General features: G+C 41.7%; 1 protein-coding gene across 1 annotated transcript; it reads right to left on the bottom strand.

The window, feature by feature from the left end:
- Positions 1-14,859: 14,859 nt before the first annotated feature.
- On the bottom strand, positions 14,860-27,575 carry LOC139447208 (DNA replication licensing factor mcm7-like). Its single transcript, XM_071228433.1, has 17 exons — positions 27,496-27,575; positions 27,044-27,123; positions 25,719-25,883; positions 25,137-25,267; positions 24,531-24,711; positions 23,838-23,975; positions 23,150-23,254; positions 22,128-22,205; positions 21,390-21,471; positions 20,388-20,519; positions 19,565-19,648; positions 18,682-18,893; positions 17,947-18,128; positions 17,755-17,838; positions 17,235-17,403; positions 16,597-16,706; positions 14,860-15,512 (listed from the first exon to the last, which is right to left on the bottom strand). Exons 1-17 carry the CDS (start codon positions 27,524-27,526, stop codon positions 15,305-15,307), a joined length of 2,172 nt encoding a protein of 723 aa, XP_071084534.1. The 5' UTR covers positions 27,527-27,575; the 3' UTR covers positions 14,860-15,304.
- Positions 27,576-27,685: the final 110 nt, after the last annotated feature.

Genomic DNA, 27,685 nt, shown 5'->3' with positions numbered 1-27,685 from the left:
ATTGTGATCACAAGATATAATATATAATTATTTCTTATGTTTTCTTTTATACCTTAAGAATACAGTTTCAATATCGATATGTTTGTTGAAATAGTTTGACTCCTCGTTAACAGATCATCACGAAAATATATTGTCCTTATCCACAGCAAATTCTCACCAAGTTACCTGCGATACAATGAACTAATGCTAAGCATAGCAGAGTTATGTCCCCTTTTCTTTGTACGTGCGTTAACTCTCTGTCGTCTTGTGGCGTCATGGAGGGGGAAAAATCAGTTTTCATCATTTGCGACAAGCTATTTTTTGTTTTGAATGTATTCCGTTATACATGAGCATACAAATACATTTGATATATATTTATGTTGTTCAGATATTAGGCAGTATTTTGTTCACTCACAACCTCCGTTGCTAAATAAACAAATCGTCGCACATTACTTGTATCGATGTACAAAGCAGAACAAAATCTCGCACAACACTTAGCAGTGTCTTTTTTCAGACCGGTTTAACATTTTCAGTTAAATTTAAACCATCAGATAGGAAAGGGTACCCATGCATTATACCGGACACCTATCCGCCATGTTTGTTTGATTTTACTAACAATGCTGCACTCTACAGCATATCGAGACATCCGAGGTTCGAGACAACCAAAAATGATGAATAAAGGAATATGCAGGGATCAAACTTTTACTTCGAGACAAACGTAGGTTCGACACAAAGAAACTTGACTGTAGTTGTAACAATAATTATCATTCATCACTTTAACCCACTGGATGCCGATTTTGGTTTTCTGACGCACAGTTTCATAAGTTCTGAAAAGTGAATGTTGTGCGAAAATTGCGCTATTAAATTACGCAGGGATGTAGAATTTCCTATCTGGTGGTGTAAATTTAATTTTAAATATCAAACCGGGTTGAAAAAGGACACTGCTATGTGTTGTCCGAGAATTTATTCTTCTTTGAAAAACAGCAAATTTCGCCGCTTTTTATGGTACATCGATGAAAGTACTGTGCGACGATGTTTTTATTTGGCAGCTTTACTGACACTGTGAGCGAACAAAATACTGACATTAACAACGTTGGAAATTGGCACTTGTCCTGTAGTCCTTGCCAAACTGGCCAATAGTAAAGGTATCATAAGGACTAGTAGAAATTTGCCATTTTTAAAGGGTTTTGCTATAAGTCATCATTATAAGGACTAGCTAGTGGACGAAAATTGTTAGTTTCTATCGCTGCATAAATGTATATCAAATGGGTTTATATGCTTATGTATAACGTACAATACAAAAAATAGCTTGCCTTAAATGTCGAAAACTGATTTCCCTCTATGACGTCAAAAGACGACAGAACGGTTGCACACGTACAATAGAAAAGGGGGTCAGCTCCGCTATGCTTAGCTCTAGTTTATTGTAACTCGGGTCACTTGGTTAGAATGGATAAGACCACCCGATCCCGTAAGTCGCCTCTTGCGACAAGCATATGTAAGCATGAAGATGCATTATAATAAGTTGATTAGTTTAAAACTGCTTTGAAACAGTATGTCATCTGCAATGTACATCACGATGTGATGCGGGTCTCATACGTTTTGTATGCAGACTGTATATTTGTTTTTAGCTACAGCTGCAAAACCAGTCATATTTCAATGAAACAAGATGAGCCTAAATACTTGTCACAAATTGTTTTTGCTTTTTTGTGCGGCTGACAATCTATCTTTTAAAAAAATAATAATGTGTGAAATGTTTAAAATAAGTTAAAATGAAGCTTAAAATAAATAAAGATAAATACTGCATGAAATAGAAGAAATATAGAAGAAATATTTGATAGAAGAATTGATACAAACAACAACTTCTCGAACACCCTGACCTAATCCTGTATGATGATAGGGAATTGTATACCAAAAGGAGGCTACTAATACAACTATCCTGAATAGTATGAAAATATCTTGATCAGATATGAGAACAGATAAAATAACAAAATATGAAAAGGAATGAAATTGTTAATCAAACCAAGATAAAATAAAATGGACAACAAATTATGTTGATGGAATTAGACAAAATACAAAAATAAACTAATCTGCATATTTCAATCACTGTAGAGAGTTTAAAATATGTGATGTGTCATTTATGACATCAAATTGAAAGCCAAATATAAGTTTGCTGTTCCTATTTAGTCATAGCAGGACAATAATTAGTTATTTGTTTGATTTCAGAATGACAATAGAAACCATGTCAGCAGATCAATCACAGAATTAAGGTTGCAATCTTGGCCTGTAGATATAGATTTTGTTACACTTCAGTTCAGAGTGACAAGAATAAATATAACTTGTCTTCTTTCAAACGTTTGTATATATTCTTTCTATGGCACTCATCATGCAACCACTGGCTACCAAACATTCCTACACCAAATCTACTAAACAACATTACACAAGTATCGTGCAACATAAAAAATACATTTGGCAATCTCCAGGATAAGAGTTAGTAAACAGGTTTTCAAATGTACTAGTAAGTGTGTCTGGTCAAAATGATGACGGTCATGCAGATAAATGTATGATTTGATAATACTTGATAAGACCAAACAAAAATATCAAAGTATTCTTTTCAAAAAGTTTCCAAAATGAATATACAAATATATATTTACAGTCTATCTACACTATATCTTTATATCTTGAAATTATGTCATCGCAGTATTATTTCAATTATTAAATCATTGAGATATCTCACAAAAAGTTCAGCATGCTTAAAATATATCCATCATGTTCATGTTGTTTAGTTTTATTTCAGATATTACCAAAATCTGATAATATTGTCTTCCATCAAACATGTGAATGGTGTTTTATGGTACCTATCAACATACTAACCTCACATTGTAACCAAAAAATGCAATGGAATAAAATTTCATCTTGGAGAATTACTTATATTCCCACAGTCTGTTCAGTCGGTAATAAAATGTCAAAGTGGGTCGGGGAAAAAACTATCTGACATAGCATCCCCAAACATTGTTATTTTTTCTATGTTTCCAAAACCTGAAAATACATTTAAGGAATCACTGTTATTCTTATTTGGACAACCTGGAAACCAAATAATTAAAATCAATTCTTATATATAGAACAGGCAAATAGAATGTGTGATGGTTCAATTAAAAAATTCTGAATCTTATAGTTGTTTATAAGGGAGTGCCTGATATGCAGCTATCTAAAATCATCTGGATTACTCATATTTAACCATCTGGATTCCTCATATTTAACAATCTAGATTTCTCATATTTAACAAAGAAAAACAAATATAAATGTTATGTCTTTATTTCTCACAATATAAGGTTGTTTACCGTCGACTTCAGTTAATCAGGCTTTTCAAAACTTAACATGGCCCGGGTGTCTTAATCAGTCAAAAGCACATAATTGAATTTCAGAAGAAAATAATTTTCTTGCTTGTAAACAAATGGTACAATGTGTTTTTTTTAGAATAGTTTTATTCAAACATCACGAGTCTGATAAATATTAGCCATGTTGTTGAGTGAGTGAATAAGGCTTTTCACTTCGTCGTACTATTTATGTGAAATGTAACAGGAAGCACATTTGTCAATTGAGTCAATGTGGTTTTCCACTTCCTCGTCCTATTTATGTGAAATGTGTCAGTAAGCACATTTGTCGATTGAGTCAATGTAGTTTTTCACTTCCTCATCCTATTTATGTGAAATGTGTCAGGAAGCACATTTGTCGATTGAGTCAATAAGGTTTTTCACTTCCTCGTCCTATTTAAGTGAAATGTGTCAGGGAGCGCATTGTAACCATTGGGTTACCATCAGCAGAAAGCTCCTCCAGATATCCATCACCGGACATGGTTTCAGTTTCAGCAGATATCTTCTCCATGAAGGAAGGATATCAACAGAGTGGACTCTGTAGACTGTGTAGATATTCATTGTGTTGACTCTCTGGACAAAGGGGGGATGGGGGAATTCCAGGGTTTAGATCTTGTCGTTCATGCCTTGCGGGTGGAGAGTTTTCAGATAAAAAGTCCATTTAAGTTAAATGGATCGGCGCCTAGCCGTGCTCTGGTCTGACTCGGGTCTGTTTTAAGCTGTAGTATGTCAGATAGTGTAGGTGTCTGGTTGAGTGTCCTACAGTATTAAGTGTTCAGCGACTGGTTTGTCCCTTTGATGGTTGATGTCGGCAAAGTGTTTGCAGAAGTGTCGTTTCGTTTCTCCTACGTATTGTTTATCACATATGGATTAGGATAAAGAATAGATTATGTTTCTACTTTTACAAGTGCGAATGGCATTTATATTTTTTGCCTGTTGTGTGGCTACTGAAGGTGTTGAGTGGCTTCATGTTCACGCAGATTTTACGATTGTTTGTGACGGCTGTCATCTAGGTTGGTCACAGTTCGGCCACTGATTTGTGGTTTGAGTGGTGGATATGTCATTGCTGCTTTCATGCGAATGTCTCTAAGTGGTTGGTTCTTTCTGTATGCCGTGATGTGTGGGACTCGAAAAGAGTCTTTGCAGGTATCTGACCCTATAAAGTAGGTGCCAAGAGTTTTTGGAACTGACCTTGAGTGCAGTGGGGTTGTAATCTGTGATAAAGATCACTGGTGTGGTGTCTTTGAGGGTGTTTGTTTTTGTAATAAGAGGTATGTTCTCTCTTTAGCATTTCCTCTCATTTTATTATCCATTAGGATTTTCTTAGGGTATCCTCTACTAAGATCGCACTTTACTAGATTATTACTTTTGGAACTCACGTTGTGATTGCGAGCTGCATATCTTTTTGAGTTGGAGGAATTGGCTGTATGGTCCTTTGCCTTTAATGTGATGCGGATGACAGGAAGTATATATAGCAGATACAAATGTGTATCCCTGGGTTTACAATATAGTTCAAAGTCCAATTTACTTGTTTTCCGGTTGAAGATGACCCATGTGTCTAAGAAAGCCACTTTTTCCCTAGACAATTCGGCAGTGAATTTAATGGTTAGATTTAATTAATTGATTTCTTTGATGAAAAATTCTAATCTGATGTAACCCAAAGTTCTGGTGAGGAAAATGTCGTCCACAAATCTGACGCGTAGGTTTGGGGTATCAGTGGTTCTTTTGAGAAGGTTTTTTTTTGTTCTAGTTCTCCCATGAATATGTTTGTGTAGGATGGGGCTAGTTTAGTGCCCATAGCTGTTCCTCTTATTTGTACAAAGTGTTCATTGTTAAAAACGAAAATGTTCTTAGTAAAGATAGTAACTATTGGGCTGATAGACCAGTTGTGTTTGAAACGCCTAATTGCCTGGGCTACCGATCGAAGGCCTTCCGTATTTGATATGTTGGTGTAAAGGGATGTGACATCCATAGTGACAAGGCTGATGTTGCTGATTGGTGGGAGGTTGAAGTTACCTGGAGTCTGGATAAAGTGCGGGGTGTCCCTAATGTAGCTAGGATGATTTTTGACGAACTCTTTTATGTGTTCATCAATGAAGCTGCTAATAAGTTCAGTGGCGGTGCCATTTCCGCTTATTATTGGGCGGCCCGGCACTTTGCCAGGTTTTAGGCTTTTGTGAATTTTACGCAGGAGGTAGAACTGACCGGGTTTGGGGTCTTTGGGTTACAGCCCATTCAATATGTCATATGTAACTTCTTCTTTTGTGAAGGTTTTAGTGAGAAGTTGTGGGATTTCGTTAGCAAAATCAATGGTGGGATAATGGTTTATTATTATTTTTTTTATAAAAGTTGAAATGTGGCCTCTGTTATATACTAGTAATCAGTGGTGTTGAGAATAACAACTGCTGATGTTTTGTCAGCTTTCTTAATCACGATTTCAGAGTTGTTTTAAAGACTATTCATGGCTGTTCTTTGTGCATGCGTAAGATTGTTGCGTGAGAAGGTTATGGTGTTCATTTTGAGGAACTGGTGTTTAACTGATTTGATAAATGCATCAAGCGTCGAGCCTGTGCCCGGATTTATGGTCCAGGTACTTCGTGGACCAAATTTCCGATCTAGATCATTGAAATTATCATATGTGTCCGTTTTGTTGGCCTAATAAAAAAGCCTTTAGATCGGTGTATATTTTGCTAAGCTCCTTTTCTAACGGTGGTTGGCTAAAAGTGAGGCCCTTAAAATTACTAAGAACGTTAAGTTCTGTCTCATTAAATTGATTATCAGACAGATTTATAACAAAACCAGTTTGGAAACGTTCAGAATTTTTATTTGAACTGTTATCATTAAGATTCAAATTGGAAAATTCATGGCTAATGTCAGTGTTATTATTGCCACTCACATTGAGAGCATTAGCAAGCTGCCTGAGGACTTTTTCCAGCTGGATGTGTCCCGACTGGTCTGAAGTTGATGTTGAAGCGGTTAAAGGGCGGTGAGTTTCTTGGCTCTTGGCGGCGTGGTCTGTTGCGAGGGGTTTTTGTGGGTTCCATAAACAATTTGGGGTCACATGGGTTCTTTCCATTAAACTCTAGTTTCAGTTCGTTGAAACGTTTTATCCTATTTTGTGTGCCAGTTGATGGATTCCCGAGTTGAAATTGTTTGGCACGCAGCAAAGGTTGTATCCAGGGAAGTCTTGTCAGCATCCCTTTGGAGTTTAGTTTTCTTCATAGTGGCTATAGGTCTCTGAGTTCACATATGTTCAATTGTAGTTGGAAAATATGTGTCCATGAGTTATATGGTGCATGATTTTACAGCTTCATTTCTGGTTCTGGACAACTCTTGATTGTTGTTTGATAATGTTGGATGAATGGTCTAAAAGGCCGTGGGATCAAACTTTTCTCTTTACATGCAATCATATACCCTATTTGCATGTTATTACAAGCAATTTTGCTCGTGCGCTTTCCGTATGTTTTATAGGACCCGACTAGGTTATCAGGTAAATCCACCGCTTTTGCGATATTCTCAGCTGATTTGGACTGAATAGTTCCTAATTCAACTCTCTTCCTTTTGCTCGACGGTTCTACTTGAACCACCGCGGTGATGGAGCGGCTTTCCAGGCTGCTGAAAGAGGAAGACGATTATATATCAGCCATTACACTCAGGTGATAGAGAGGTGTGATAGATCAGTATTGGGTTTGGGCTAAGACTCAAGAGTAATCTCAGGTGACTAGTTTCGAGCTTAGGGGCTCTCATCAGAATGTTTGTGAGCAGGTAGGGGAGCTCCTGATATAAATCACCATAGTAGACGATGACGGGCCATCAGCCATGTTGTTTGTAACGGTGGCGTTGCTGGTGGCTAGTGGTGGCTAGAATGTCCGTGTCGTTTTAGATGGTTTTTGTAGTCATCATGCCGTTTATATGACTTTTGGCATATAGTGCAGATGGGTGAGTGAGTGAGTATGGTTTTACGCCGCTTTTAGCAATATTCCTGGAATATCACGGCGGGGGACACCAGAAATGGTCTTCACACATTGTACCCATGTCAGGAATCGAACCCGGGTCTTCGGCGTGACGAGCGAACGCTTTAACCACTAGGCTACCCGACCGCCCTCTGAAATAGAGACATTTTAGGAAAATTAATCACAGTGAATAACAGTACATGTTACTTTAGAACAATTTTGAAGGTATCAATTCATCTGATATATGTCTAAAGCTCAAACAGCATATTCTGTGTAAACACAACAGATGCATCAATTTAATGACAGAGTGTATACCAAATTTATTAATGTCAATGTCACTCAGAAATTTTAATGAAACAGTTTTTAATATTTGTAGTATGTATTTAATCATGAAATACTTTGTTTAGTCTGGCCATCCTCAAGACATACTTTCGCTAGAGTGAAATTTATAAGATTATTAAAGTCAGGTGAAATATCACGTTTTGTCACACCTACAGTCGGTCATTGACACTATGGTTTTCTGAGTAGGGTCATGAAGATCACTAAGAAAATATAATATGAAAAAGACTTGTATTTTTGTTTTGTCAAATGAAATGTTTATCTCATCTTGTGGTTTACTTAAGTTAATATTTTGACTTGCGGTTGTGCCACGCATGAAAATATTAACTTTTTCAGATCACAAGATGAGATAAATTCATTCTATCATCGTTATTTGACATGAAGAACAAATTTCTTTTATGTATTTATACTTTTTTATATTTCTCGTCTTGTTATGATGTGATAATTTTGATAATTTTATCAATAAAATTATTGCACACTATCATCTAATATATAAATTAATATGATTAATAATCAATAAAACATAACGTGTGGAGCCAATTTCTGGTGTCCCTCGCCGTGATATTGCTGGAATATTCCTAAAAGCGGCATAAAACCATACTCACTCACTCTTAATAAGTTACAATAAGATAAATTATATCAACATATCAATTGAGTTAGTTTCGGACATTTATCTAGATATAGTCAAAAGGTCAATATTGTCTACTCAACTTCAAATACAACTCGCAACTTGACACGATCCCAGTAGGATTTGTATTAAGTCTGGTCAGCTACCATAAACTGCACTGGGGGTTTACCAGGTGGTCATGGATATTTGAAATTGAAATCACAACAGAACGGCCTGACTCACTTGATAAATTTATATCAGTAAGGAGACCAGATAACAGTAGAATATTTTGTCAGTGATAAGAATAAGAATAATGTTCAATACTTACGATAAATGTACCGGGATGGTTAAATTGTCACAGTTTGTCCCGATTGCATGCCTTGTTGACATCTCCATGTGTATCATGTGCTATCCAGCCTTCCCCTTCTGCTCTCCAAGCCTCGCTTTCAAACCGGATGTAGCAAAGTGTGAAAAAGGTCTATACAAACTGATTACGGAAGCCTTTTAGGGCCATTTGATTTAAAAAAAAAAAAAATTAAAAAGAAATCGATACTGTCTTGTAATTTCAAGATACTAAGTTGAAATTTCAAGATACTTGGTTGAAATTTCAAGATACTATCTTGATATTTCAGACCCGTGAAGATCCGGGGTAGAATAGGTCTTCAGCAACCTATGCATGCTTTTCGTAAGAGGCGACTAACGGGATCGTGTGGTCAGACCGCCGTCATATAGCTGGAATACTGCTGAGTGCGGTGTTAACCTACCAACCAACTTGAAATTTCAAGATACTAAGTTGAATTTTCAAGATACTAATTTAGTTGACTTTTCAAGATATTAATTAAGTTGAATTTTCAAGATACTAATTAAGTTGAATTTTCAAGATGATTATCTTGAATGTATCTCAAAAATTCAAGATACTAGGTTGAAACTTCAACTTATTATCTTGCAACTTCAACTTAGTATCTTGAAAATTTCAACCTAACATCTAATTTCAAGAATTTTTTTTATAAAAAACAAGTGGTCCCAAGAGGCTTCCGTATTGATAACATTCACGAGACTTTGTATATCTGGAGATCAGTATTGTCACAAGTGGGATACATTGTGTAAAGTCTTTCCCCTGCTACTGCCATGTCGTGTTCCACCAACCAGCGCAGACATCGGCGAGACGTGTACCACATTGTTGAACCGACCACTCAAAGCGTTTACCGTAGTTTAGGCACAAAGTGATATCTTATGTAGTAGATACCGCCATGGGGCGGGGTTGATAGCTTACTTAATATTCCTCGCTGTGTCAGCTTCGTTTCTGAAGTGGCGCCTCGTCTCCATCTTTCTCATCAGAATCACGCTATTTGGCGCAGTGACGCAGTGATCGCGGATGCACTGTCATGCATGATAATATGCATTCTTGTATGTGATCCTGGCCAGATGAGTTGCATGTATTGCCAACAGATATACGTGCACACACATTACCAATACGGTGCGTATTAATGCAGTACATTGGTCACGTGGTATGCATGCGCGGCCTGTCGGCATAATCGTTTTAAACCCGGGTCAAACTTTGCCTTGATTATAACGCAGATCGTCCATTGTGGTCTTGGTGCTTATCTCAGTGTTATTAATAAAGACATTTCTGCACAGTGTACAGTGTGTAATCAGCTTGACAATGTGGCTCATTATTTACTTAATTGCCAAAAATATGTCAATCAGCATAAGGCACTTGTGGAGTCTCTAACAGTTCTCAATATTGACTAGACTTTTATGTTCTGGAAATATAGTTCCCCATGACGTTCAGAATGTCATTCTTGCTTATATTAAAGCGTGTTGCAGTTTCACTACTCTATGAACTATCTAGGTAATTAGCAAAGATTTGTTATGGGCAAGGTGTAAATGGGCCTAGTTGCCCGAACACCTATAAAACTTTTGAATAATCAGTCAATCAATCAAACGCAGATCGTTCACACCATTCCTAACTGCAGAACTTATTGTTAAAGACATGCATCATTATATTTGTATCACAAATACTCGAAAGATCAAATCAGTCTCTTGGGTGATGTGTTGTCCATGCTTCCCCAGACCAGCCACCTTGCACCTTGAGTTCCACACGAATATGTCCCCACGCGCAATAAAGGCGGTAAATTTAAACATGGAACAATGGCCACAGAATACAAAACTAACTCGCGTACGTCGGAACCTGTCAATCCCGGGGTGGAGATACGGCATGCCGTGTCCATTCCCCCACCGATTCGCAGCCCTGGTCAGCAAAGGTGAGAACACCCTACCCTCCCGAGCCATGCATGTAGAATATTGTCGCTTGGTCGCAAGTCTCACGGAGGATGAAGACTTGCTGGAGATCTCCAGAAGGTACCGTCTGTTTGTGACTCTTTGGCGCCCCCTGGCCAGAGTGAAGGACATAAGGAAAAGCTATTACGGCTTTCACGTGGACATTTGCCGCTTGACCAGATTCAGATCAACACCCGCTCCCAGCTGTGTCCTCATGTCTCAGCCGATGGTGGCGAGAATTGACGACTACATCGGTTACGGATGCTTCGCAACCCAGGATATCATGCAAGGGCAGACTGTGTGCGAGTATATTGGTGAAGTCATCGGTCAAAAGGTCAAGAACGAGAGGTCAGATATGTATACCCAATGTGGGGTAGCCAACAGGGTTATCCATCTGCCGAACGGAATGTATTTGGACGGGAATCGCAACATGGATGGCGAACCAGTAGATGGGCAAAAGAACGTGGCAGTGTTCATCAACCACTCTCCCAGCAGGCCAAACTGTGCCCTGAAGATCATAAAGAATGGCGGTAGGACGCGGTACGCTCTTGTCGCGCGAACTGCCATTTCTAAGGGTGGCCAGTTGAAGATGTTTTACGGAGATACCAGGCCTGGCCTAGAGGGCTGGTACTATGAGCGGACAATGTACAGGGAGGAGGAAGTAGCAGCGAACAGGGAACTCCGCTTAATGGGGAAGATATCAAAAGCTAAGAGCAAACACCCCACTGACGAGACGGTACACGCACAGAACAGCGAATACCCCTCAGGGGAGATGGTACAAGCATGGAACAGCGAGCACCGCACTGTGCATATTGTACAAGCACCGAACAGCGAGCACCGCACTGTGGAGATGGTACAATCACGGAACAGCGAACATACCATGCATTGTGGAAACAGTACAAGCACCGAACAGAGAACAACCCACTTTGGAGACGGTAAAAGCACCAAACAGCAAACAGCAAAGCCCAACTGTGAACACGACACTTTCAGAGAACAGCGAACACAACACTGTGGACAGGGCACCAAACGGGAACAGCGAACATCCACAGCAAACACCTCAGTGGACAGGGCACCAAACGGGAACAGCGAACATCCTCAGTGGACAGGGCACCAAACGGGAACAGCGAACATCCTCAGTGGACAGGGCACCAAACGGGAACAGCGAACATCCTCAGTGGACAGGGCACCAAACGGGAACAGCGAACATCCTCAGTGGACAGGGCACCAACAGAAAACTGAGAACACTCCATTGTGGACAGGGCACCAACAGATGACAGCAAACACCCCATTGTGGACAGAGCACCAACAGAGAACACCCCATTCCGGACAGGGCACCACCAGAGAACAGCGAACATCCTCAGTGGATAGGGCACCATCAGAGAACAGCGAACATCCTCAGTGGATAGGGCACCACCAGATGACCGCAAACACCCCATTGTGGACAGGGCACCAACAGAGATCTGAGAACACCCCATTGTGGACAGGGCACCACCAGAAAACTGAGAACACCCCATTGTGGACAGGGCACCAACAGATGACAGCAAACACCCCATTGTGGACAGGGCACCAACAGAGAACACCCCATTCCGGACAGGGCACCACCAGAGAACAGCGAAAATCCTCAGTGGATAGGGCACCATCAGAGAACAGCGAACATCCTCAGTGGATAGGGCACCACCAGATGACCGCAAACACCCCATTGTGGACAGGGCACCAACAGAGATCTGAGAACACCCCATTGTGGACAGGGCACCACCAGAGAACTGAGAACACCCCATTGTGGACAGGGCACCACCAGAGAACTGAGAACACCCCATTGTGGACAGGGCACCAACAGATGACAGCAAACACCCCATTGTGGACAGGGCACCAACAGAGAACACCCCATTCCGGACAGGGCACCACCAGAGAACAGCGAACATCCTCAGTGGATAGGGCACCATCAGAGAACAGCGAACATCCTCAGTGGATAGGGCACCACCAGATGACCGCAAACACCCCATTGTGGACAGGGCACCAACAGAGATCTGAAAACACCCCATGGTGGACAGGGCACCACCAGAGAACACCCCATTGTGGACAGGGCACCACCAGAGAACTGAGAACACCCCATTGTGGACAGGGCACCACCAGAGAACTGAGGACACCCCATATTGTGGACAGGGCACCAACAGAGATCTGAGAACACCCCATTGTGGACAGGGCACCACCAGAGAACTGAGAACACCCCATTGTGGACAGGGCACCACCAGATGACCGCAAACACCCCATGGTGGACAGGGCACTACCAGAGAACACCCCATTGTGGACAGGGCACCACCAGAGAACTGAGAACACCCCATTGTGGACAGGGCACCACCAGAGAACTGAGAACACCCCATTGTGGACAGGGCACCAACAGAGATCTGAGAACACCCCATTGTGGACAGGGCACCACCAGAGAACTGAGAACACCCCATTGTGGACAGGGCACTAACAGAGAACTGCGAACACCCCATTGTGGACAGGGCACCAACAGAGAACTGCGAACACCCCATTGTGGACAGGGCACCAACAGAGATCTGAGAACACCCCATTGTGGACAGGGCACCAACAGAGAACTGCGAACACCCCATTGTGGACAGGGCACCACCAGATGACCGCAAAAACCCCATTGTGGGCAGGGCACCACCAGATGACCGCAAACACCCCATTGTGGGTATGGCACCACCAGATGATCGCAAACACCCCATTGTGAGTATGGCACCACCAGATGACCGCAAACACCCCATTGTGGGAAGGGCACCACCAGATGACCGCAAACACTCCATTGTGAGCATGGCACCACCAGAAAACCGCAAACAGCCCATTGTGGGCATGGCACCACCAGAGAACCGCGAACACCCCATTTTGGGCATGGCACCACCAGAGAACCGCAAACACCCCATTGTGGGCATGGCACCACCAGAGGACCGCAAACACCCCATTGTGGGCATGGCACCACCAGATGACCGCAAACATCCCATAGTGGGCATGGCACCACCAGTGAGCGCGAAACAGACTAGAGAAGATGAGAACAGCGAAACACTTAACAGAACTGGGATGAAAACTCCAGAAGTTGGCATCTTTTCAGTTTAAAGGGAGTTATTTGTTTCAATCAAAATTATATATTTTCAGAGACAAAGCAATTGTCTTGTGTGCTCCAACACAACCAGGTCACTTCACTGTACAACCAATCAGATGTGTTATTAAACATATTTCATTAGTGAAGTTGTATATATTGTATTATAATCCCCTGGCAAGTCCCAACAGACGGTCAGGGTATACAGGTCTCATTGCACCAGGTGAGAGTGACTTCCACTGCATCAGCAGTATTGCGTCCCTAGGGCGCAAAAAGGATGAAATACTTATCTCCCCCGCCAATACGACATGTCCCTTTGTGTGCCAGACAAGAAATAGTGTACTGCCATTTTCAGTCCAAGTCAAAGTCATTTGCTATGGAATCTTGAAAAAATAATGTTTTTAAAAATACCAAACTATCAAACGGTACCAGTTCACCACTGGAACTATCTATGTGCCAAGTTGGTTAAGATATTGTTTATGGTTTTTGTGTTATGCTCCGAAAACAAAATGTGATGGGTGGGATGGACAGCTCCCATTCCTATATCCCCCTTCCACTTCTTGGCAGGTGATAACTAACACTAACGTTCCAAGTTCACAAATCAGGCCCACACCTCGCGCCGGGATTCCTGGTCAGAACAGGTACCCTGCACCCTGTCCTTGTTCTAAGAGTGAAGTAACATGGGTAGCATGTGGGTCTGTGGCTTGACTGACAAGGGTACAAGGCTTCAATTAAAACTCTCGACAATAAGCTGTATAATAAACTAAAAGCCTTTATATACGTTAGCAACCACCTCCAGGGTGATATGGATTTCGACCTGTGAAAGTCTGGGGTACAATGGGTCTTCAGCAGCCCATGCTTGCCATAAAACAACTATGCTTGTTGGTTTGGTTAGTTTGTTGTTTAACGCCGCACTCAGCAATATTCCAGCTATAAGATGGCGGTATGTAGATAATCGAGTATGGACCAGACAATCTAGCGATCAATATGATGATCGATCCACGCAATCAACATGCATCAACCCAGTCAACGAGCCTGACCACCTGATCCCATTCCCCAAACAACACACTGTCACCAATTAATCACTTGATTACTTTACTAACAAGAGATCGCAAGCAGTGTCCCAACACAGGCCCCAGTTTCACACCATCCACACGACTACACCACACACAAGTTCCACCCGGCGGAGCACAACTCGCAACATGAGATGAAGAATTTATTTCAGGCAGAATGAATTTACAAAATTGTACAAGTTCAAAACTAGTCTCCTCTTAATAGAGAAGTTGTTTCGTGATGACGATAATACCAGGTAATGATTCTACAGACATGATATATACAGTGAGGTGATACTATGTACACAGCACTCGCCACAGGAGCACTCCAGTCAGACAACTCATAAAATACAAATAGTAAAGTTACATTAAAACTGCTTCCTTGAAATCATGACCTTATGATAGTATGCATGAGATTGACAATGTCAGATGAACAATATATGTTCTCTACACCCCAGAGCCAGGGGAGACATGTTCCAAGCTGTTACTTTCCTGCTTCGGCAGTGATTTGAATTTCTTGTCCAAGACGTCCATGAAATGATGGTTGTTTCTCATCAATGACTTGATTAACCAAGAACTATGTTAATTGCTAGTGTTTCAGTCAGTCCCAAGAATCGCCAGTTTTACACAAATGTGAGTCTTGTCCTGGCGTTGTTGACCTGCCATACGTTCAGTTCCTCGTACTCGTCTATGCAGGCGTCGACCCGGTCCGGTTTGAATCCTTTAGACGTACACTGCTCCAGAATGTCGCTCACTTTCACTGACTTCACACCCTTGGCCGGGGCCATTTCACGGATCACAGCAAAGATCTGGTCAGTCACATTTTGTACCCTGCAAATATAATTTATATTTAGCACTCTCAAATAGAAATCTGAAAACTATCTAAGACAAAAATTATGGCCAACTTTGTGTCATTGATCTTTGGCTAGATGGGTGTTTAAAACTTGAATTACGAATCTGACGAATACCTAAAGTTTAAATGTGAAAAATAACCTAAAACAGTATGTTTTTCAATCATGCCAACTACAAATAAAATCTAAAATAAAAAATACTTGCTGTTGCTATCAATATATATAACTTGTCTAAAAAGTTTCAAATACTTTTGAAAATTATCTGAAAATCTACCACCAGCAGTTTATTTTATACATAATCTTTTCCCCAACCAACTTAACATTTTTGCCACAAATACTGAAACAAAACCAGATTTCTTGTTTCCCTGTGCTATTGATTCCTAAATGATATTGAAGCAGGCAGGACAAGTTCAGAAGTGTACTTGAGGCAGTCAGTGGAATAGTACGACCAATACTGACAGATCAGTACCTCATCTTGTAAAACAATTCACCCTCGTTTGTCTTAGTTTGCTAATTATATCATTTGAATAGGTTACCTTTTTTTCAAAATGTCATTTGTGAGAATTTCTGAAACTCAAAACTCGGACTTCCATTTTTGTGGAAGCCTCGGTGGCTGAGTGGGTTAGATCGCTGACTTTGTGTACTGGCGACTAGGTGCCTCACTCTGGCAATGTGGGTTCGATTCCCTGACAGGACTTAACCCCCAAAAGTATGAGAATCTGTACCTTTACTCAGAAAGTGTTTTCCCAAATATGACATTTGACCACTTTCTAAATGGCATTGTGTGTTCAAATCTTCAAGTTTTTAAAAAGTATTTCCCAGTGGTACAAAATGAAGACTGCACCATTATGTCCTTGTGGATACTTAATACACCCTATTGATTCTGAGCTCCGTGGGAGAACCCGAGAAGGCAGAGTTGGTGGTGAAAGAGAAATGAAGCCAAATGCTGTGTCCTGAGTCCTCAAGGCAGGTGTTGTATCAGTGTACAAGATCAGATTGTAATGAGATCAAGCAGCTGGACTGAATCAGACAACATGTCAGACTAGTCGCAGTAAGTCACTCACCTGGTGTGCATGTCGTGGTGCGGGTTGAGCGAGTCTCGGCACATCTCCATCAACCGCATCGCCTCGTTCACATCCTCCTTCTCCACGGTGTCGGCTAGTCGGAGACGGGCCTGTAGAACAAAACAGCATGTCAAACAACACAACCCAGTGATCTGCAGAACTTCTATCTATCTCCAGATATTGCTAATAATATTGTGTAATTTGGATCAATACTATAGGAAGCTATGCAGTATTGTTTCTGTTATGCGTACTGAAGATACACATTCGTTTCATAGCAGCAACTTGAACTATGGACTTAAGAACCCATCTTAGTGTATTCCATCAAGCTGTGGACATTTAACAGAACTACATCAGGGTCTGTTGGGCACCTACACATCAAGGTCCCCTGGTACATGCGAATGACAGTCACCAGGGAATAACGGAGTATGTACTGGGAGTGTCCCAGGAGGGTGTATGTCACTTGTAGCAATATTCCAGCAATATCCCGACGGGGGAGATCAAATATGGACTTCACACATTGTACCCATGTATGGAATCAAACCCTGGCCTTGAGCACAACGAGTGAACGCCACCACTGGGCTGCCTCACAAGAGTTTAGAACGTAGAGCTGTCAACAGTACAATCTGAGGATGTCTCACCAGTGCAGTCGAGAGGCGGAGGATGGCGAGGAGCGTCCTGGCGCTGGTGAAGGTCATGTCCTTGTTGTTACGAGCCTCCTTCCTCATCTCCACGTAGGCGCCGGTGATGAATTCGGCCAAGCCTTCCGGCACAGCTGGGTTCTTTTTCTTGCAGAGAGCTATGTAACGTCTACACAAAACGCCAACATATATTAAATCCCAACAATCAAAGCTTATTGGAATTTTTCCTACCGAAAATTTACCAACAAAACAGATTCAAACAATTCTAACAATAATTGAAGACTTTTTTAGACTCTACTCTTTTTTAAATGTTTAGTAGTCATTCTCCATGTGTCCTTATCAAAGAAAAAACGTACATCTTAATGCACAACAACTTCTGGTTTATTGCATATAGCAAAGTTTGAATGTAGACTATCACACCGTTATCAACCAGAAGTTGTTATCCATAAAGTTGTACTTCTCTGCCAACTTCTTGAATGGCAGTTATTTCCTCATCTATCTGCAATGTTTCAGGACTTACCTCATCAGCTTCATGTCCAGGGGCGTGAACTGACAGGGCGGGTGGATGTTGTGCTGGTGGACGTATGTGATGTGCTGGGCCAGTCTGAAACAGAAACAATATACCTCAATAACCGCTTCCTGTTTCACAAGTGACAACACTCAATACACTAAACATCCAAGACGTGTAAGAAGTCCGCCCAGCTTGCCTCACCTGAGATCGTTCTCTCGGTCAGCCTTGTCCTGGATGAGCCACAGCAGGTCAAACCTGGACAGCAGAGCGGCCGGGAGCTGGATGTTCTGCTCGATGGTCTTCTTGGGGTTGTAGCGGCCGTAGGCGGGGTTGGCTGCGGCCAGGATCGACACACGGGCGTTCAGACTTGTCATGATCCCTGCCTGTAACGAGGAACACAGACATGCAAGTAACAAACTCACGATACACTTCACAACAAGCCTGGAAGCTTCATCAGGAAGTACCCCCTTAGTTTACAGTTCATCTCAACAATCCAAATGTTCATAATACTTATCTTACTGTCAGATAGCAACAAAGTTGACTTGAAGGGACAGGTCTTCTCACATGTCTTCAGTTGGTGCTTATAAAAGTGTCCTAACAAATGTTTGATAAGCACATACTGATCTTTATATTTGAGAAAAAAATCCAAAAACAAAAAAAATAGTAAAATAAAATCATGGCAAAAGCAGTAGTGGTATCACTTCCTGCTGAGTGCAAGGAGAGTGAGTTGGAGTTGAATGCAGCTTTGAAGAGATTTAAAGTTTAATCACAGGCTGTAATCTGGACTGGTGATGTCTTGTGCAAAGTTATGCATGGCTCACATTTACCAGGGAAACCCATGGGCCAGGTATGGTGCTGACAACCCTCGGGAATGATCATAATCAAATGATTCAAATCCATGATGAATGTCATGTACTGATTTATTAGGTGTGTTACCTTGGCGATGGAGATGGTCTGCTGTTCCATGACCTCATGGATGGCCGTTCTGTCGCCGTCCATCATCTTGTCGAACTCGTCAATACAGCACACACCCTGGTCTGCCAGGACAAGTGCCCCGCCCTCCAGCGTCATCTCCCCTGTCAGGGGGTCCTTCATCACCGCCGCCGTCAGACCGACGCCCGACGAGCCCCGCCCCGTCGTGTACTGACCTGAAGCAAACAAACCACTGTAACGACCGCTGCAACGACACTGTAACAACCACAGTAACCACTGTAACAAACCACTATATCTTCTAGCCCTTCATATCATCCTTGTGCTTCCAGTGGACAACGGCAATGTTTGTTCCAATAAACTAGCCACCAGCCAAGTGTGTAGCCCAATACTTCAATGGAGGACAATGGCGCAGTCCTTTAGTTCACCCCATGCAGTAAAATGTCCCAAGTATCTTTGAAACAAATACTTGATGAACTGACAATGGCAGTCCATCAACAAGCACTAGTTTCATGAACGGAGCTCCCCACTAGATCCTGCTGGGATTCAGCTCAACCTGAAACTTCTACCAGCCCGAACAATGATGATATGTATGGACACCCACTAAAAAGCTTGACATTCTACTGGCTCTGAGGACCTCTTTAACATCAGGCCAATCTACTGGTGATGTAGCCAAGTGGCACCCTTAACTGTTGGCAGGGAATGAACAGGTCATCGAGTTCTAAATTCAGTGAGAGTGTATTACATACGCCAAATCAGCATTCACGCAGCTATTTGCGGTGCCACAACTGAGTACTGGTGATGAAGCCCGTTCTGACTTCAGTCATAAAGAAATGGTTACATTTAGTCCTAAACAAGAACACAAACACAGGGTTTGGTGTGGACGTACTTCTGGGTGCGAGTCTGTCGATGTAGGACAGGAGCTGTGACTTGGCCACACCGGGGTCACCCATCAGGCAGATGTTGATGTTCCCTGTAACAGACAGCGGAGTGGTGAGGAGGAGGAGGAGGAGGAGGAGGAGTAACTGAACATCCATCAACGACTTAATCAAGTAGCAAGTCATTGTCAATCTACTACATCGAGAGACCAACAAAGACCCCATCGCATGATTCATGAGGCTTGACTATTAGAATTTGTATAGTTACATTTCCACCAAAACATGATGACACATGCACATTGTTCAACAAATCCATCATTTGCTGGGAATACTGACTAAGCTTGTAAACAAAGAAGACATGGAAATTTCCAAAATATAATTGAATAAATTCAAACTTATGCTGCTGCTGCCATTAATGTTGAAATACTAAATTTCTGTTTCCTTAGAAAGACTCCCACCTTGGTGTCACAACGGTTCCTATGAACAACTCTAGGACAAGAACCTCTGACCCAATGTTTGCCGAATATTTATATGGCACTTTTAGTAGAATGACATAAATATTATGGTTGGCAGACACTGGCATCCCAATTTGTACCAGTGTGGCAATAAAACCCAGTCCTTCAGTGTGACGAGCAAACACTAGCCTACCCAACAACCCCTTTTTGAAGTGATCCCAAGTTCGTAAAAGCAAACCGAGGACTATCTGTAGTTGTGCACAGTAGTCGCAGAAATATTCATTCAAAATTAGGGTGAGGCATTTGGGTACGTTTTGAAGAGTGAGTGAGAGAAGCACCTGTCAGAAACCATCTTATGCCTGCTCCACACTAGCCCTACCTCTGATCTTCATCCCCTTGGGAGACTGGTCCACTCCGCCCACCAGCAGGAGCAACAGCGCCTTCTTCACATCCTCGTGTCCATAGATCTCCGGCGCGATGCTGCTGGCCAACTTGTCGTAGAAGTCGTCCTCTGGAAAAAAACAACAATGTCAGGCAACGGTTGTTATGGACAGGGATGAGAAGGGATGTTTTACTTTGCAGCTGAAACTTCTTTGCAATGGAGCATGGTCCATAATTTGGGGATGTTTGTGGGGCCAGCCATTGTATTTTAACAAATTTGTGGTAATTAAAATTCACAGATCTGCGGAAGAATCATGCCTGCATAACCATTGTGCACTGTGCACTGTGAGTAACAGCTGTATATGACATTGTACCCACCGGATTCTCACAATAATTTATTGACTAGCGCATAATATTTACACTCAGTTGGACATCCGGCAGATTCATGTAGATGGGTTTATTTTATACAACTATGGGATTCGTCGACTGTCTCAAATCCATTCACAGCTGCTTTAATTATTTAATGTAAACATCCTGATTTTCGTTGCTTTATGAGTCTCAAGTTACTATCAGCACATTTCATAATCTGAAAGTCACAAAAGGTCCAATCAGATTCAAGCTTTAACATATTTGCAAATACAGTTGTCGTAGTTCCGACCACAGGTTCTGTTTCGGACGGCGCACCTGACAGTGACCATGGTGACTGACTGAGGAAAGGTAGAAAAAAAATGCAAGTCAGAAATGTTCAACCAGCCAGGCTTTGTGGCTGCAGCAGAACTCAGAAAGGCCGAGTTTGTTTTTACGCTGTTTTAGCAATATTTCAGCAACAACGAACAACAATGGGCTTCACACATTGTACCCATGTAGGGAATCAAACCTGGGCCTTCGGCTGACGAGTGACCGCCTGTACCACTCGGCTAACTATGGCAGAGCACAGATGTGTTGGAGGCATTCTGTTTTATTAAATCCATGTTCAACTACACAAGGATGTGGGCCGTACCTGCGAGCTGCTTCAGCTCCTCCTCGCTCAGCTCCTGTGCGTCCAGCTCATCATCCTCAGTCTTGTTCATCTTGATGATTCGCTGCGAGGACAAACAACAAGTTCACAAAACAAACACATCCGAACTTTCTTGAACAGAATTGCTAAAAACTGAAAGACAATACATGCCCCCAGCCCTGAACGGACATAAGGTCAAAATATCACTAATTGCTTAGTGTCAGTTTGCTTTGTACTGGATGTTTCGCTGCAAAGACAGAAAACATGCTTACCGTTGTTTATGAAATGCAAATGTTTCAACTCTGCCAGATGTATCAGAATACACAAGGTTCATACAGATATGGAACATGAAAATTTAAGGCCTTCAACTATCACATTTAAAGGCCATTTCAGGTAGGTCATTAGCAATAGCATTAATATATCCTAAAATCCAGCATACTGTATTCGTCACCAGACCTAAACAGCAGTACGAACACTGCAAAGTTTACAAGATCTATTCTCGCAACCAACAAATTAAAATATTTAGTTTGTCAAGGATTTTCAACAGTTGTTCAAGAGGGACTTTGAAATGCAAGGCCTGTTAGCAGCTTGATAAGGATCAACAAAACAGTTTCCACAGATCTGGGAACTTCTGAAAATACCCCAAACATTCCATGTGTCGTCCATCAGAACAGCATTACATTAATTGTTATTGTTTCACTCACGTGTCAACATTTTGTGTGCTAGCACTATTTCACTCACGTGTGTCTCCATGTAAGTCTCAGACAGGAGTCCTTGCTGTAATTGTCCAAAGCCGGTCTTCACCATCGGCAGAAATATCTTACAAAGTTAAAGACGGTAACATAACAACAGACTTATCACCCCAAAGCTGAAGCTGTAGATCCGGTGTAACTTGTGGGAAGTATAATCATCATGTCAGGGTCATGTCTTATTCCCCCGGTTGTCTTCACCTCCTTCCAGGTCAGCCTTCGGACTCCCAATAATCAGTCATGACATCGACAAAACTAATTATACATGATAAATATCACCATGCTATTGAATAACCTGCAGATAGGACGAGGATTTATCTAGGATTCGAAACAGTGCCCTTTGTAGGCAAATTGAGAAAACATACAATTTGTTTTAGGATATAATTTTCTAAATAGGGTATTTAACACTGTATTCAGTGCAATTATGTAAATCTAAGCATAAACGCCTTTTACATGTTTCCTGGTCCTGCGATCTGTGATACAAGTTACCGCTACAAGGCCATTACACGGACATGAATTGGGAAACTTGAAATTCCTGTTTATGTTTTTCTGTTGTTTAACACAGCACTAACAATATTCCAGCTATATGACGGCGGTCTGTAAATAATCGAGTCTGGACCTGACAATCCAGTGATTGACATCATGAGCATCAATCTACGCACTTGAGATTTGATGACCTGCATCAACCAAGTCAGTGAGTGAGAACACCCGATCTAGTTAGTCACCTCCTATGACAACCAGTCACCTTTCACCGCAAGCTTGGGTTGCTGTAGACCTATTCTACCCTGGATCTTCACGGGTCTTAAGAATTTGGATCGACATGCTACAGACTGGGGGCAGAATATCAGCCCAAGTGCAGGTCTAGATAAACACCTGTAAGAAATATGGCACAAACTCTTCCCTACGTCCCCTGCACTGATACGAAGAGCGTTTTTAACTCTGCTTTTCTCATCACATTGTGAATGTTGCTACTAAGTGCCAGGCCCGTGGTGACTGTCATCTATGGAAGGATACACCAGTGATGCTGACATGGTCGCCAGGCTGGGCCAGGCGGGTCGTTTCTCCTCGACAGAAGATGGTCATGCTCCTGGGAATGTTGCCCACCGGAACTTGGTCACTCTGAAACAAACAGTCCATGGCAACACTATATACATCAGCTGCAGCATGACACTTGGCACAGACAATGGTGGGATGACATCCGTTACAACCTTTTCAATAGTCTCAACTGAAGCAAGTCCAATTGCTTATGGCGAATTATGGGAAAGTGTATAATGTTTTTATATATTGATAAACTAAGATAAATTAACATGAAATATGTATTAAAGAGTGATAAAGTGATAAATCTAATAAATGAATGATTGTTTGTTGATTGAGTATTGTTTTACGCCACTTCTAGCAATATTCCAGCAATATCATGGCGCGGGGGGACACCAGGAAAGGGCTTCTCACATTGTACCCATGTCGGGAATCGAACCCGGGTCTTCGGCGTGACGAGTGAACGCTTGAACCACTAGACTACCCAACCGCCCAATAAATGAATGAAAATGACAGGTAGGTTCACAACTTTAAGTATTATTTTGACATGACTTCTCTGTAGTTGGTTTACCAGCCTGTCGTGTTGAAAGAGTTGAAATAGGAATACTTCAGATTTACAGGAATGGAAACGCTGAAGCCTCAATCTGAGACTAAAATGTAAGCTTACATGTTCTTGGATCTTAATTTCCTGAAACTTGGCGAACTTGGAGCCCCGAGTCTGCAGGTAGAGCCTCCCCCCGGAGCGGTTGACGGTGCACTCCTGGCTGGGACACATCAACAGCGGCATGAACGACGGGGAGTTGATCTGCAACACAAGTCACCATTAGATGCTCCATCAGTTATACCAGTTCAAAACAGTAACGAAACTGAAGCATCGGTCTGGTATAGAATCATAGCCCTCATATTCCACTGTTCAATGAGGTATACCATGACTGGAGTTAGGTATACCATGACCGGTCTAGGATTCACTTCTACAAGGAACAACTGCCAGTGGTATTCACCGATACTAAAGTTTCTTTCATTTAACATTATTAAAACAAGCCACATCTTGAATTTCCTTGAAGATCTTGACAGATTGACAGATAAAAACAAGAAAGTGTTCAAATATGAGTACTTGTTATTAGCTGCAGAGAGCAACATCACGATGGCGGAGCTGCCGGACAGTACTTCTTCCTTGACCTGGCAGACAGGTGGTCGATAGCAAGAGCAATGATTTGTCGTCATAAGACAGGGAGTCAACAAACAACACACTGTAGTCACTCGACCTTCACAGGTCGGCTCTCATGCAAGCAGACTACAGAGGCCTGGAGTCACCATGGTGACTGCACAACATGACCACTGGGGACTATATGATACTTACAGGCTGGTAGGTTTCATTGCCGCACGTGTCGCAGGTGTAGGTGGCGACGGTCATCATGGGTTTAACCTCCGTCGCTCGGGTCACGATGCCCTTGACACACACCAGCTTGCCAATGTGCTCGGCCTTGACCTCTCGAATAGCGGAATGCTTCTGATCCCCCTGAGCCTTGAAGTACACTTCACTGAAACACCAACACCAACATCACCAGTCGGAACCAATCATCATTTTCAGTACATCTAAGTGTTATAAAATCAACTACTGTTCACTGAGCTTACTTGACCACACAGAATTTTACTTGACTCAGGCTCCAGACCAGTAGACAAGACCCAATGTCATGTTCAGATTTAAGAAAATATCTACATGATGCTTCAAGCAACTGTTTCAGAAACCAAAGAGTTGTCCCCAAGGCTATCTGCTACATGATTGAGTGATAAGGACTTTCTATAACCTTAACATATCACACTGAGTTAGGACCAGTATTCCAGTACTTTCACAAAAGATATTGTGAATGAGAATCCAAGGGAGATAATCCAGGGTGATGTCTCTACATTAATACTGCAAATCTGGAGTTGGTAGCATGGTAAGTGTAGACAGTCATCCACTCACAATCTCCTCATCAGCTCTGGGGGGTATTTGTTCATGGGGTCTCGTGTGACCTCCTGGCCGTCGGGGTGACTCCGTTGTTCCATCAACATCCTGTGTTCGATGTAAACATCTAGCGTGTCCTTGTTCACAAGCTGTAAAACACCACAACTCAATTAGGTGTTCAGTTTTAACAGAGGTCAAGGCCCTGACACAATGCAATGTCAAGCATCAAGATAATCAGATGGTTAAATGCAACAAAATGTTCATAATATTACATATAACATAATCTCACATCATACTCACAGGGATGAGAATGAATAAAAGTAAACTACCACACTGAAAGTTAGCCGTGGGTGATGCATATATTGTTATGGCATGCATAAGAAGTTATCCTTGTCATTATGAAATTTGTAAAATTCAGTGGAAAATTCTCATCCCTGTACTAAAGCCATGGTGGTTAGTCCCCATAACATTGTCAGTATTTGACTAGTTTCAAGATAACTAGTTGCTGCAACATACGTTCTGCTTCAGGAAGATAACATCAGTCAGTGCACAGGATAAAAACATACAGATACTATAGAGAAACTATGTCGTGTCACTTACATCTCTTTCTTTGTACACAGGCAGTAATTCCTGAACCGCATCAGCAAACAAGTTGCCATAGCGACGTGCGTTTTCAACAATGGCATCAGCCAGGTCAGGCTCATACTCTCGGACATGTTCCAGGTCGATCTCAAGACTGACCTGCTCCCTGTGGGCAAGTTTCATCTGCAAACAACAAATCATAATAACAATACTTCCACAGAGACCCGTCTTCACACACTGGTTTTATTCTACCTCCTACCTGAGTGCGATCTACAACCATCAAGGTTGTTAACACAGCTAGCCTGCTATTAATGGTGCTCGATATTTCACCTCTCTGTGCAAGTATCGATCACATTCAGATGTATCAAGTAAAAAGTATTGATTCATATCTAAGTGTATTTGGCCATGCTGTCTATGCGAAAGATAGCTTACTCTGCAGATGAGAGTACATGCAAGTATTGTGATGCATATCGGATTGCACTTTTGGTGTATTATCCCAGCCTAACTGATATTAATATATTAATAACAGTGTAATATAGTGCATGGTGCTGGTGGGACTTCTGCATTTGCCCATGTAGTTTTTAAGAGACATTAGTAATTAGTCAAGTAACACTATATCGCAGCCTCCATATGAATTATTGCAACAATGACAATGTACATTCTGAATAGCAATACACACACCTGCTATATCATGCCAGATCTAATTGGATCAAACTAAATCATCATGTTATATTGTTCATCCTCCACGTCCATGATGGACAGATGTAAAAATGTTTAAAGCATATAATTAGATGTGCAGACGATTGCTTGAAATTTGGCACGAAAATCAAAACATTGTTGAGTCTTAAGTCTTGTATCAGTTTGTATGCCTCAACTTGCTTGAACTGCACATTGGCCAATGGTACTGCAAAATACAGACCTACTACTGATTACATGATTAAGTGTCCATTTGAACAACTGAAATAGTTAACATGGTCAATTTCATTGTCCACTTCCATTGTGGGGGAATATCACAAGTACAGCAGCAGCAGCAGAAACTAGCATCTTTAGTCCACAGCAAAGCCCTTGATAATGGTAAATTTCTACTAGTCTTCATGATACCTTTACTATTGGACACTTCGGCAAGGACTACAGAACCAGTGCCAGTTTCTAACCCTGTACTGACAGAACATAAAATCTGCCCACTATGTTACACTTAGCTGGATAAACAAGTAGGGTCTGTGATACCCTACCAGAGACTACACATTTGAAACTTTTACAAGACATGGCAATAAAAGTCTGCAAATTCAAGGATGTGATTACACACAACATATTTGTTGTTTCAGTAAAAGCAAAACACATACCAACTGCTGTGTATATACAAAATCCTTTCCCCTCTTGTCGCCATCTTGATAGAACTCCTTGAGGAATGTTGATATTTTCTCTGCAATAAAATGGAAGGGTTAGGCGTCAAATTTAAAGTATCCAACTTGGAAAGTTAATTCTCGTTTATAACTCTTTTGCGCAAATCCATACTACATTGTATGTACTAACTACGGTTGACAATAATCATGATAATCACTTAAACCTGTTTTTCATACTTTACGAAACCAGCAGAACTGATCGACGATATTCATGATCTTTGGCGAATATTTAAACGCTGAGACTGTATGCTGAACAGGCCGTACTAGAAAGCCGGTCAGCAAAGTTTTAATTTAATGCAAGATATTCCTTCATTTACATCACACAAGAAATAGACTACGTTAGATCTTTGAACTGAAATTGTTTACATGGCATAATATAAAAATAAACATACCCTTTTCTGCTGCATAATCTCTGGGTGCCATTTCGAAGATCTTGAAACTTTCTCACTATCAACAATGCACTTTCCAAAACGGCGGGAAATGTAGACCACGTGAACGGAAGCGAGCACCTGTCAACAAGCGTTCTAATATTTGATTGGTTGTGTCCTGTTGATCGCCATAATTCACCAACCAGGTTGAAGT

This window comes from Haliotis cracherodii, unplaced genomic scaffold (genome assembly GCF_022045235.1).
Source record: "Haliotis cracherodii isolate W230 unplaced genomic scaffold, xgHalCrac1.p SCAF_7, whole genome shotgun sequence".
Classification (NCBI taxonomy): domain Eukaryota; kingdom Metazoa; phylum Mollusca; class Gastropoda; order Lepetellida; family Haliotidae; genus Haliotis; species Haliotis cracherodii.
This window is presented reverse-complemented; position numbering and strand designations above follow the sequence as displayed.

Excerpts from the sequence above, each read along its gene's own strand:
- LOC139447208 (XM_071228433.1), bottom strand. The coding sequence starts at position 27,526 with ATGGCACCCAGAGATTATGCAGCAGAAAAGG. Across the intron at positions 21,472-22,127 it reads AGACTTACATGGAGACACAC|CGAATCATCAAGATGAACAA; the intron begins GTGAGTGAAATA and ends TTGTCCTCGCAG. Across the intron at positions 18,129-18,681 it reads AGACCATCTCCATCGCCAAG|GCAGGGATCATGACAAGTCT; the intron begins GTAACACACCTA and ends TCCTCGTTACAG.